This window comes from Parasteatoda tepidariorum, chromosome 9 (genome assembly GCF_043381705.1).
Source record: "Parasteatoda tepidariorum isolate YZ-2023 chromosome 9, CAS_Ptep_4.0, whole genome shotgun sequence".
Lineage (NCBI taxonomy): Eukaryota > Metazoa > Arthropoda > Arachnida > Araneae > Theridiidae > Parasteatoda > Parasteatoda tepidariorum.
This window is the reverse complement of record NC_092212.1, coordinates 5,336,186-5,349,341: the sequence shown is the minus strand read 5'-3', so window position 1 is coordinate 5,349,341 and position 13,156 is coordinate 5,336,186. Positions and strand designations below refer to the sequence as shown.

Below are 13,156 nucleotides of genomic sequence, written 5' to 3'. Positions count from 1 at the left end.
TGCATTGCTGCTGTCATGCAAAACCTGGAAATCGAGAAAGTGTTTTTTTCTTAAACACATCCGACTGTGTGTTTTAACAGTAAATATTCTTATCAGTTTTTTGATAAGTAATTTTTATAAGTTACTAAATTGAGTAAGTGGAAGTTATTTGCAGATGGCACTCTTGTACAAACTTGTGAGTAACCGACAAATGAAGTGGTCTATTTCAGGGCTGTTTTAGATGCTAATCGACTGTCTTAGGAAGATCTTATGCTCCTTCCTCTGATGTGTTCTGTAATCACACTGTAAGTGTTCCTCCATTCATTTGTTACAATCATGTCAACACGTATTTTACTGACTGAATATCCATTTTTTTTTGCAATGAGTATAAAAAAATCTTTTTTCAAATTTTTTTGGCTACCTAATACCTCGAAAGTTCTTTAATTTTATGTTTAAGGAGGTTAATTTTTTTACTACATTAACGAAATTTCCTCATTAAACAAAGCGAACCAAAACATATTATGCTCCTGAACTCATTTAAAAAAAATTATATACTCTGAATTTTTTTAGTTTTCTTTAATAATGAAAGCTTCAAGGAAAGTTGCTATAATGACTTGAAAGAGGGTAAAGCTAAGAATGGTTGAGAAGAATTTACTTTTTGCATTGTTCGTAGCAAGGGAAAGAGTAATTTTTGTTTACAATTTAAAATTTCAGTAAATTATGTAATTAAGATTTTTTTATCATTTGTGTGTTAAATGAGAATTCATTTTTATATAATCTTGTAAAAATGTTAACCCCTTTCCTTTCAAGAAAAACTAATGTTAAATAATTGTATTTATTATCAGCTTTTTGATGGTTATTTTTCAGAATTTAATTGATAAGAACTGAACTTTTAAGTATTCTATTATACTATTATTTATACAGGGTGTCTCAGTTTAACGTAGGACGAATATTTTCTTCTTTCATCCCGGTGGAGAGGGATGAGCAGCCCACTCATCTTTTGAGTCTTTGGCCAATGGCCGATTGTATGAGATTGTGGATGATGATCCTATATATATTTGTATATTCAATTAGAATTTTAGATTTAAGTTAACCATTGAAAGTAATAATAAATGTGTTCCATTTTATTTGTGTACTTCATGATTTTTAGCATACTCTGCTTTGTGAGTTAAATCCACACAGACGCGGTAGATGGCGCCAGATTCGAGATATGCCTGGAGTATTGTAGAGTGTTCGGAAGCCCATGCGCCGGAGATGTGAGGCAAAGAATGTAGGCCATGGCAAAAACTTCGAACACTTGCTTTGACCCATATACCTTATGCTTTTTTCAATGTATTATTGAAACTATTTTCCACTTACGGTCTCTTTTCTTTATGGTGCTTCTGTGTACATCACCGGTTCAGGAAAGCATTTCCAACCCCGCATTGCTATATGATTTCGAATCATCAGCATGCACCCTACCCCACATAGGAGTTCTGAAACGTCTAACTGAGACGCCCTGTATATAATGACTGGGTATGCAAAATTATATTTATTTTTAAACTGTGCAAACTACTCCATCGAATGCAAATATTGAGAAAAATTATGATAGATAATTATACCCTGGAGCCAGGACCGGATTTAAGCTCGGTGGGGCCCTAAGCTACTGAAAATGATGGGGCCCTTATAAGTTCAATTCCATTTCTGCACACCTAAAGAAAACTGTCATTATTTTTTATTGTTGAGTGTTAACATAATATTATTAAAAAATTTGATAATATTACTTGATTGTTAAATGTGATGAGACTATAATGTAGAACCTTTCTTTTATTGCACATATTTTTTGAACGAGGAAAAAAAGTTACAACAGAAACATATTTTCAGCACAAAGTAAAAATTTGGCGTGCTGGAAGGGCCACTATATATTTAACAGAGTTTTTTTTTTTTAAATTCATTTTGAATATATTTTATTTGCAATTTTTAATGATTTTTTGCGAATTTTTTTTCAATTGTTTTTTCCTTACGTTACATTTTTCTTTGCTGCTCAAAATCTTAGAAGTTAGAAATTTTGAATCTGTGAAGAAAATATGCAAAGAGTTAGAAATAATACAAGAAAATACAATTTGATTATTAGTTTTATTTTTTTAATAACCGCCGTTAAACAACCGACTCAATTTTGAGTTTACGACTACCGTAGCCTTGTAATTTTGAACCCAATCCATAAGACAAGGGAACTGCTGGATCAGTACCCAGAAGTATTTATCTATTATGAGAACTTGGAGGACTTTGTGACCCCGACAGATTTAACTTGCTTCAGTAACCATTTTACACATGGGTATTCTTCTGCTTTCTGGATTCAAAATCCCATTCTCACGAACACGAGTCCAACGCCCTATCAACCAGGCTATCCCGGCCAAATTTATTAATTTATTTTATAACAGTCATTGCACAGCCGACCCAATTTCAAGTTTACGAATACAAATATTCAACACCGTAGTCTTGTCATTTTGAACCTAATCCAGCAGTTCCTACACTCTGGAGCAGGTGAGGGCCGTTATATCAATACTATTTGCAAAAATAAAAATAATAAAAGAGCATTTCGCAAGCTGATATTATTTAATTGATGTTTACATAAAAAAATATTTCTTCATTATTTTTGCTTTCTTTTTAATTGTCTTAAGTACATTTGTTAAATTTTAGTGCAGGAATAAAAATTTTCATTATTTATGTAAATTTTTGGCTTATATTTTTAAGGATGTATTAAAGCAGCGGTCTGTCCAGACATTTTGTGAAAGGTCCATTTTTGTAAAATTGTGAAAAAATTGCTCGTAATTTGCGAATATAAAATAAACGTTAAGTCACATTCTTTCAACCAGGGTCCGCTTTTGTGAATTTGGGCAAATAGGGTCCATTATTGCAAAAAACTTTTTCAAGGAGTTTTTAAATTGTAAAGACATACAGATTATGCCCAACACTGTAAAATTATTGTTAAGGAAATTAAAATTTTGAAAAATAAACAGCAATTGCAGCTACTAAATTAGCGATTCAACATATAAATATTTGGTATTTTAGCCTATACTGCTGAACGCAGAATATTCATTTCGGACGAATAAAGGAAGAACAGTCTGCCGAAAACAAAATTTAGTTCATTTACATCTGTCTTTCTCCCCCCCCTTCCTGGGAAGGGTTTATTCGATTAACAAAACAATAATGAAGATAAACAAATTTTTAAAGGGTCCGATTAAAAGATAAATTATTTTGTGAAGGGTCCGTTATCAAGTTAAAAAAATTTTGTGAAGGGTCCGTTTTTAAGTTAAAATATTTTGTGAAGGGTCCGTTTTTATGAAAGGATATTTTGTGAAGGGTCCGTTAACGGACCCAAATTTCTTCTAAACAGACCCCTGATTAAAGGGTCTATTAAATGTCAGAGAGAATAAATATGATACGGGTTTCGGGCATCTAGCCAAAACGAGCATTCAACATATCAATGTAACACAATCAATTAGCTTTAGATATTTACAATTGTAGAATAATTATTTTATTATGGAATGAAATGTTTTAAAAGACAAATATGTTTAATATTTAATCAATGAAGAAACAGAACCAATATTGAAATCTAACGAATTTATTATTTTTAATTACTGATAAATTTTGTGACAGAAAAAAAATTAAAGCCTGATAGATTTTAGAAACATCTTCTAGTTTTACTATTCAATCAAATAGGTTTCGATGTCTTTCATCCTGCCTGTCTCATAAGCTATTCAACATATTTCAATATAATTTTTCTTTCGTTCTTACTTAATATAAATTTTTTTGCGACAGTTAATTTATATACCTTTTTTACTACATTTTTCGAGGAGTTTAAAAATATAATATTGAGGATTTTAACCGAAATGAAATTTGCCTTCCGACAAGCGTCCGACAAAGTAAAAAAGAAAAAAAATGCATTTTGGGCTTCAGAGGGCCTCAGTTCCGAATAAAACTTTAAAAAAAAGAGGGGGGAAAAGTAGGATTTGGGGGCCCTTGTCATCTCGGGGCCCCAAACTACAGCTTATTTAGCTTATAAGTAAATCCGGCATTGCCTAGAGCTTTAGTAGTTAATCATTTTCTTCTATTGCGTGGAACTGAATTATTAAATACCTTACTAATGCTCTCCTAATTAAATTTTTCATATTTGAAGTAACATTATTAAAATTGAAAATACAATTATTAAATTCTTGTTATTAAGTTGATTAGTATAAGATTTATATTAAGTGTTAGTAATATCTTTAAAGCTTCTGTGTCACAAATCTAGATTTTAAGGTAAATTATGCTTTCCCAAATCATATGAGAAATAATAATTATAGCAGTTACATAGTCATAATCATATTGAAATTATATTATTTAATCATATTAATTGTAATATTTAATCATGTAAAATTAATTCACATATAGTGACAAGCCTCCCTTTTCACAGAGGCGCATAGTTTTGGTGTGTATTAGATAAAAAGAAGAGGCACGCTTTTTAAACTAAAAATTGTTTACTCTTTCGAAAAGAAAAAAACAACAAGAAATACGGATATACAAAATTTAAAGTATAACAATTGTTGCTGACGTATGCCATTAAGGCAGAAGGGGTGCCATTGTTCTTGTTTTTCCAAAAAACAACAATAAAAAGTCGAACAGTATAATAATAAAATAAAAATTGCTTTAATGAATGTGAAAAAGTAATGTCATATTCCAAAGTTTCTGTCTCTGAGGATGAAGGAAAATAGTCATTTAATTCATTTTTTAGACATATTTGCACAAAAAATAGAAACTTTTAATATACATTGTGGCAAAAATTGAAGCAAAAGGAAAGTAAAAAAGCGTGCATTACTCAAAAGAGACAAAGGTTTCACAGCTACAATTTACTTTCCTCCTTCTCTTTCTCTCCCCCCCCCTCTCGTTTGAAACCCTCTGAAAATACTCTCAAGGTCACAGCTTTCTAGTTCAAGGCTATTGAACTAGAAAGCTGTGGGAGAAGTAACTATAAAACTCTACCGAAATACTGTATCAAAAAGTGATTATTTAAATGTGCGATTAGAAATTCGCTCGTTGCAATAACATCGTAATTAAATAACGGCATCGTCAAAATCACGTGGAATTGTATAGCAATAATTGGAGATAACAAGAATCACTTAAATTTATGTCCAACTCAGCAAGGATAAAGCGCGTCAAATGCGCAATTTAAAATTCGCATGTCGTAATAAAATTATCGGAATTTTTCACACTACATGGGATTGCATAGCAATAATTGGCGGAAAACATGTTTGAAAGAAAGAAAGAAAGAATTGAAAAAAAAGGACAAAAAATCACTTAGACTGTTTAAAAAAACCATTTTAAATTTAAGATGAAATCAGCCTAAAAAAAAGCGTGCTAAACATACATTTACGATAGAATCTGTAAAAACTGGCTTTTTCATTCTTCTTTATTATTATTATTATTATTTCCCGTTTTGGTTGATATACATAATGAAGTAAAATTGGTTGTTAATACAATTGTTGGTGTTATTTTCATTATCCTTAAAATTTGTTAAAAATTTGAGGAAGGAAAAAAAATCCCACTTAATCTCATTTTGCAATGGTGATCGTAAATTTAATTTTATTCAATCATTTTTAGTTTTTTTGCATAATCTAAATTCATTTAATTTCATCATTTCTTTTTCTTTATAACTATGTTGTGTTGTTCAGGAAATTCATCCAAATTCATCATCTATCATCCTATTGTCTGGAGAAAAACATGCCAGACATGTTTGCTTTATGGAAAGACATTTTTAATGAGTAAGTTTAATTTTTTACTTCTCTGTATTTCTGGTAAGATTTTTACGTTTCGTGCATATTTTAGTTGTATGGAATAATTTTCCTTATGTTATGAAAATTTGCAAACATTTGTCGAAAAATGCTTAAAATTTAAAAATTTTAAGGTTTTGTGACTCAGCTAGCAGTAGCATTTAAGAGGTACCATTTCTTAACAAGAATATCTGTAAAAATTATAATATCTTCTGTTGTATTTAACGGCAAAACAAGCTCGAATTGGTATATTCAGGCAGCGAAAATGACTCTTCAAAATTGATGTCTTCTTCCTCTTTAATGGACTCGTCCGAGATTCTGCTGATTGATCGTGGTTGGCAGCTTCTCCATAACACCACCAAAAGATTTAAGACACTTTTTCTTTTTTCAACCATCAAAAGGACGAAAATGAGCTCACAGTGGTGATTCAAAAGTTTTATGCTAGTTGCCAACTGATTTCCCCCTTTTTTAATTCAAAATGCTCTCCATTTGCATTTTTCATACATTTTAAAAAAATATGGAGTTAATATGATTATGTTGTAATAATTTGTTTTATTTCCCACTTGTTTCTTAAAATTTTTCTTCATTTTAGAAATGAGTCTTACAATGTTTATCATCATTTGAAGAAGGCTAAAAAAATAAGCCTTACATTTATATAATATTAAAAGTTTTCTTGATCCTTTAAAATTTTTTATGANCTTATGTTATGAAAATTTGCAAACATTTGTCGAAAAATGCTTTAAATTTAAAAATTTTAAGAATTTGTGGCTCAGCTTGCAGTAGCATTTAAGAGGTATCTTTTCTTAACAAGAATATCTGTAAAAATTAGGAATTATAATTTCTTCTGTTGTATTTAACGGCATAAGAAGCTCGAATCGGTATATTCAGTCAGCGAAAATGACGCTTCAGAATTGATATCTTCCTCCTCTTCAATGGACTCGTCCGAGATTCGGATGAATGATTGTGGTTGGAAACTTTTCCATAACACCACCAAAAGATTTAAGACATTTTTTCTTTTTTCAACTTTCAAAAGGACAAAAATATGCTCACAGTGGTGATTCAAAAGTTTTCTGCTAGTAGCCAACTGATTTCCCCCTTTTTTTTAATTCAGAATGCTCTCCATTTGCATTTTTTTTAAAAAAAATATGGATTATATCGTAATATTTTGATTATATCGTAATATTTTGTTTTATTTCCCACTTGTTTCTTAAAATTTTTCTTCATTTTAGAAATGAGTCTTACAATGTTTATCATCATTTGAAGAAGGCTAAAAAAATAAGCCTTACATTTATATAATATTAAAAGTTTTCTTGATCCTTTAAAATTTTTTGATATTTAAAAAATAGCCGCATGTTTCGAAAAGGGGTCACTGTTTAAAATACTACAGCTGACAACTGGCCAGTAGAAAAATTTTGTAAGTTTGTCCTATATCTTCGTAATATTTACATTTTTTATGGTAAACTTTAACTTATTACTTTGAACTGTAAAGTTTTTTTTAAATTTTTTTTTTACTGAAGGGTTCATCTTGAGGATGGTGATCATTTCACTCAGTTGGTGCCACTTATTGCTTCAGATGTGGCCCAAGGGGTGTCCCATAATGACCACGCATATGCCATGAGAAAGTCCAGCAGCACCCTCTGTTGCTGGACGTTGCTGCTGTCAGAGAAAAAACATCTGGCTTAGCTCAAATAATCACACTCTTTACATAAGGTTGTCTAAGAAATGTCGATCTCTAAATGAAATTTTAATATAAGTTTGTTATAATTATATGCATTTGTTCAATATGGCATGAAGATTACGGACATATCATCATCCACTATTTAAATTGATCAAATTTGAAACATAATCAAATATAATGCATCATTTGTTGCCTTTTAAGAGTAATGTGTAAATGTACCAACCCTCTCCAACCCCCTCAATTTTTTTAATCAAAAAAATTTATGCAACAATGAAATAAAAGTTTTTTCTGATGTTCAAATTAAATTCAAATTAATTATTTTTATCCATTTTATTTAGATTTCACTTAAAGATTCCATGACTTATATTCTTTGTTCTTTTAGTTTCGATTTTTTGGAAGCAAATTGTTTCAGTTATCAGTTAGGAACTTAAATTTTATTTTGAAAAACTCTGTAATATCAAAATTTTTATAGAAACATTTCAGAAAAAAGTATAGTTTTTTTCAATTGAAATTGTATGGAGATTCTAATAAAGATTATTAGTTTACTTAATGTCTTGATTGATTTCTAATATTTCGATAGTTTAATAACTATAAAAAATGTATGTGATTTGATTCCGAATAAAAATATCTGGTACAATAATTTTGCATTTTGTTCATTAAACTCTAAAAAGATTTATAGGAAAATAGCATTTATTGTTCTTGAAAAAAGTAAGCTCTTTTCTTACTCATTTTAATTTCCAATTACATCCTTTTAAGCTCACGTTCTTGAAAAATTTCGTTGAAGCTTCTAGCCATGATGAAATACTTCAAAAGATTAGGAAGTTAGCTGATAATTTATTTTACCTGAAGATCAAATAGTATCTATTTAATATCTCAGTATATATTTTTTATTTTTCACTTTTTGTGCTTGAAATAATAATACGATATATTTGTTCGAATGAGACATTTTTATTTATTTTTATTGACTTCTACAAAGTTTTTATTCTTCGTATAATGTATTGTATAATGTTACATTGCATGATATTTATTGCAAAATTTTATATTGCAAATTGAATAACTTATTTACAATTCTTACTACAAAGTGTTTTTTAATACACTTTTATTCATAGGGCAAGCAGTAAACTTTAAATATTTATTTATTTTATTTTAGTTTGTCGAAAAATCTGCATATCAGCAGAGTTGCCACTTAACAAAAAGAACAGGGAAAACCTAAAAAAAAATCACTTGAAAATGCAAGGAATTTCGAGTTTTTCTTTAGAAACTGGGAAAATACAGGGAATTTTGTTTCGTTATTTTCGTCTTTTAAAAAATTGTGACCACTCAAAATACAATATATGGAATATTTAAGAAAGATATTTCAGGTATACTGAACTATTTCATTTACTATATCAGTACTTGTTTTAGGTCTGCTCAGCTGTTTATTTTTCCACGAAAGTTTTCAAACAATTGAAACTAGTTTAGTTAGTTTTTTCCTCCTCCAGATTAGAGTGTCAACCCTGTATTGGCGAAAATGAGTAGAAATTTAATGTTCATTTATTTAGCAAGCTGCGATGAAAAGAATTTTACAATGGTGCCATTCTAAGATATGCTCTTCAGTATCGCTTATAATTTGTTTGATATGAATAAATATTTAACATGACAATTGCTGAAGAGATCAAATATAATATGATTTTTCAAAATATCCAATGATTGGACTGAGGCTGGACATGATTGGACATGAGAAGCCGACTAACACCTCAGTTCTTACGTCAACAAATTCAAATTATTATTGAATGTGTACTTACTAACTGACGTTTAAAAGCATGGGAAAAAGTGGCAAGTTATCGAAAAATAATGCAGCAAAAAACTTTGCATTATTCACATTAAATTTTATATTATCTGGCTAAAGATATAAGACCAAAAAGATTGTGGGAAATTAAAGTAAACCTCATAACCCTTGTGTTTAATGTGGTTAAATAAAGAAAGGTTTAAAATAGATTTTGATACTCACCATGCGTATTTTGGAAGGTATGTTTTCAATAGCTTTTACATTATTATTGCTCTAAACCACTTGGATTTGTTAGTGAATATGATATTCTTTTGATTATGAAATGTTCTAATAATAAATTAAATATTTTTTATGATTATATACTTTGGCTATTATAATAATTAAGAAATAAAATAATAAGTTAAATACTTGTTATATGACTTTTAATTTTAAATTTTTTCTCACTCTCATGACTTAGTGAGTTGAGGATTATATCAGAAATAATAAGGAAGTTCATTCATTCCAAGCTGAAATTTCTTTAATTATGTCCCAACATTAATAATGGCAATAATTGTGTATAGGATTAAAATAGTTTTTATTAGGTTATTTTCTAATTTATTTAAATAGTCACTTAATTTTTCTATATTTGTTTTACTATTAATTTCTCTTTGTATTTTATACACCAGAAAATTTTACTATCTAAAGTAACAAACATTTTTGAATTTGCCCAACTTCTGCTACTTATTGTGTATGCTTGAGGAAATCTTATGGCATTTGTACATTTGTGGGCATTTACAAGGGTGGATAAGGAAAATTATCTCAGTCAAGGTTCGTTTATGTAACCCTCCAAGCGTTGAATCTGTGGCTAAAATTGTGCAAAAATTTTCCTGTTATGCACTATTTTCTGATTCAATAACATGGAGAACAGGGTTTTTTGATGCAGGAAAGCCAGCATCCAAAAGTACAATAAAATAAAAAATCGAGACTATTGCTCATTGGGTTATCAGGGGTCTCCAAACTTTCCAGCCTTAGGGCCATACTGATTACTCCAGTAAGTTCCGAGGGCCAAAACCATATTATCATGGTTGCCGGTGGTAAAAAGTGAAATAGTCCACTGATGAAAAAAAAAGTCCGAAAAATTACGCAGCGTTTAAAAAAGGCTGCAAATCGGACTAAAGTCCGCAAAACGGCAACACTGCATATTATTAATTTTCTTGTCATTATCTGTAATTTCTAGATTAGTCGTAGAGTACGAGCCATGAGGAGTAGCGTGACACGACATCTGGTGGACACAAGCGGAAATAGGTAGTACCTTCTATCGCTAACAGATGGCGCTAATAGCACGTACAGAATAATCTCTTTGGTTCGAGAAAGTTCTGATGTCTTCCACTCACTTCTAGATGGCAGTAATTGGAATATATAAGAAGGCTAGTGGCGCAACGACAAGTCAGTTCCTATGACACTGTTGTGAAATAAAATAGTGCGTACCTCCTTAAAACGTGTTTGTGCGTGTTTAAGTTTAAGACATCTTTGTAACAGTATTTTGATTTGAATTGTTACTTTTGTGTGTGATTTAATAGTATGGAAAAAAAGCGAAAAATTGATAGTGAATGCAGAAAATTCAAAGATCAGTGGAACATTCGGTATTTCGTAATTGAGTCCAGTAACAAGGCGCTATGTTTGATTTGCAATGAAAGCATAGCAGTTCTCAAGGAATATAACATTAAACGTCATTATGAAACGAAACATTTTCAAAATTACTCAAAGTATACAGGAAGTTTGCGGATAGAAAAATTCTAAGCTATGAAGCGCGGATTGAAATCGCAGCAATCTTCATTTACAAAACTCAAAACTGAACAAGAGGCTGCAACTCGAGCTAGCTTTCGTGTGGCTCTTGAAATTGCAAAACGTGGAAAACCATTCACCGATGGAGAAATGATCAAAGAATGCATAATTGCAGTAGCCGAAGAAATGTGCCCTGAAAAGGTAAATTTATTAAAAAGTGTCAGTATGTCAGCAAACACTGTGGCTCGAAGGGTAGAAAACATCGCTGAAAATATATCCTCTCAACTGTTCGACAAAAATGGACATGTTGAGTGGTTTTCTTTGGCCTTGGATGAGTCAACGGATGTGTCAGATACTGCTCAGGTGCAGGATTTATATTCGAGGAGTAGATAAAAGCTATGAAGTGCATGAAGAACTTCTTGATATGTATAGTATTCATGGCACAACTACTGGTACAGATATTTTTAAAGGAGTTGAAATGGTCATTAATCAAAAGAACCTTCGATGGAAAACTTGAAATGTATTACAACTGATAGAGGCAAAAACATGAGTGGGAAAGATAAAGGAGTGGTCGCTCTTGTGTCAAAGGCTGTAGAAAATGACGGTGGTTCAAAACCATTAGTCTTACATTGTATCATTCATCAACAGTCTTTGTGCGGAAAAATGTTTGGATATGGCTGAAGTTCTGAAACCAGTCATATCAACTGTTAATTTTATCAGATCTTTTGGGCTGAATCACCGACAGTTCCGACAATTTATTGCAGAGATTGGAGAAAATGACTTACCTTATCATACTGCCGTACGTTGGCTTAGTTGTGGAAAAGTTCTTCAGCGCTTTTTTAAACTTCGAGCAGTGATCGAAATTTTTTTGAATGAAAAGCATCGTCCTCTTACTGCATTACAAAACAACGCATGGCTGTGGAAGTTAGCATTCTATGTTGATTTGACAAAACATGTGAACGAACTGAATTTGAGATTGCAAGGAGAAAACCAGCATCTTCCTGATTTATACACTAATATCAAATCATTCCGGAAGAAATTGATACTGTTTCAATCACAACTACGAAGTAAATGTTTTTCACATTTTAAAACATGTGAAATATTCAGCCACACCACTGAGACTGAGTTTCCTATCGATTTTGCAATCGAAACTTTGAGTGCTTTGAAAATAAATTTTGATACTCGTTTCTCGGACTTTGATGCCATTGCGAATCAAATTAAGATTTTTCAGAATCCTTTTGATACTGACATTGAAACCCTAGCCCCGGAACTTCAAATGGAAATGATTGATCTACAGTGCAGTGATATAATTAAGAACAAATATCAAAACTCATCTTTGTTGGAATTTTATAAGAGTCTTCCACTGACACAATTTGATAATTTGCATAAATTTGCTCGTGGGCTGTTTTCTGTTTTTGGTAATATTTATCTGTGTGAGAAGACCTTCTCCAAAATGAAGTAAACAAAAAATGTTTACAGATCTAATTTAACTGATGAGCATCTTAAATCTCTTTTAATAATTGGTACAAGTAAAATTAGTCCACAACTACAAACTATTGTCGGTGGAAAATCTCAATTACATAAATTTCATTAGTATTTCATATATCATTATGCTTGTTATAAGTTATGTTTTTATTTAAAATGTATAAAATGTTAGTTGGATTCATTTCAATAATTTGTTAGTTATTCTATACTGAAGTTAAATTTTCTGCATATTATACATGTCTTTACTCATTACAATTCTGTGTTTCTTTATCCAACTTATCACAAAAACAATAACAATAAGCCTACAACAATGTTATGAGTAGTTAGCCCATGACCATATCAATGTAGATGTCATATTAATGTAATATTAATACAACATAAAATTAGAACACTTCAGTAAACTAAATTTAATTTGCTTTAAAAAATATGTTCTCTAAAAGGAGTTTTCAAGTATGCTAGCTCTCCGCGGGCCGGACAAAATCTGTCCGCGGGCCGGATGTGACCCTCGGGCCGTAGTTTGGAGACCCCTGGGTTAAATCATCTTAATTTAAATCTGTCCATTAAATGATCGAACTGTCGCGATTCAAATTATTCAAATAATTGAATTGAAATTATTTTAAAAAAAATTATAATTTGTCGGTTTAAATTTGAATTTAAATCAACCGATTTTCTTTAAAAAAGTCAATCATTTAA

The 13,156-nt window shown here is 30.6% G+C and overlaps 1 protein-coding gene across 1 annotated transcript; it reads left to right on the top strand.

Moving 5' to 3' along the window:
• The first annotated feature begins 11,651 nt into the window (after positions 1–11,651).
• LOC122272134 (general transcription factor II-I repeat domain-containing protein 2B-like) lies at positions 11,652–12,440 on the top strand. Its single transcript, XM_043055300.1, has one exon. It carries the CDS (start codon positions 11,652–11,654, stop codon positions 12,438–12,440), a length of 789 nt encoding a protein of 262 aa, XP_042911234.1.
• Positions 12,441–13,156: the final 716 nt, after the last annotated feature.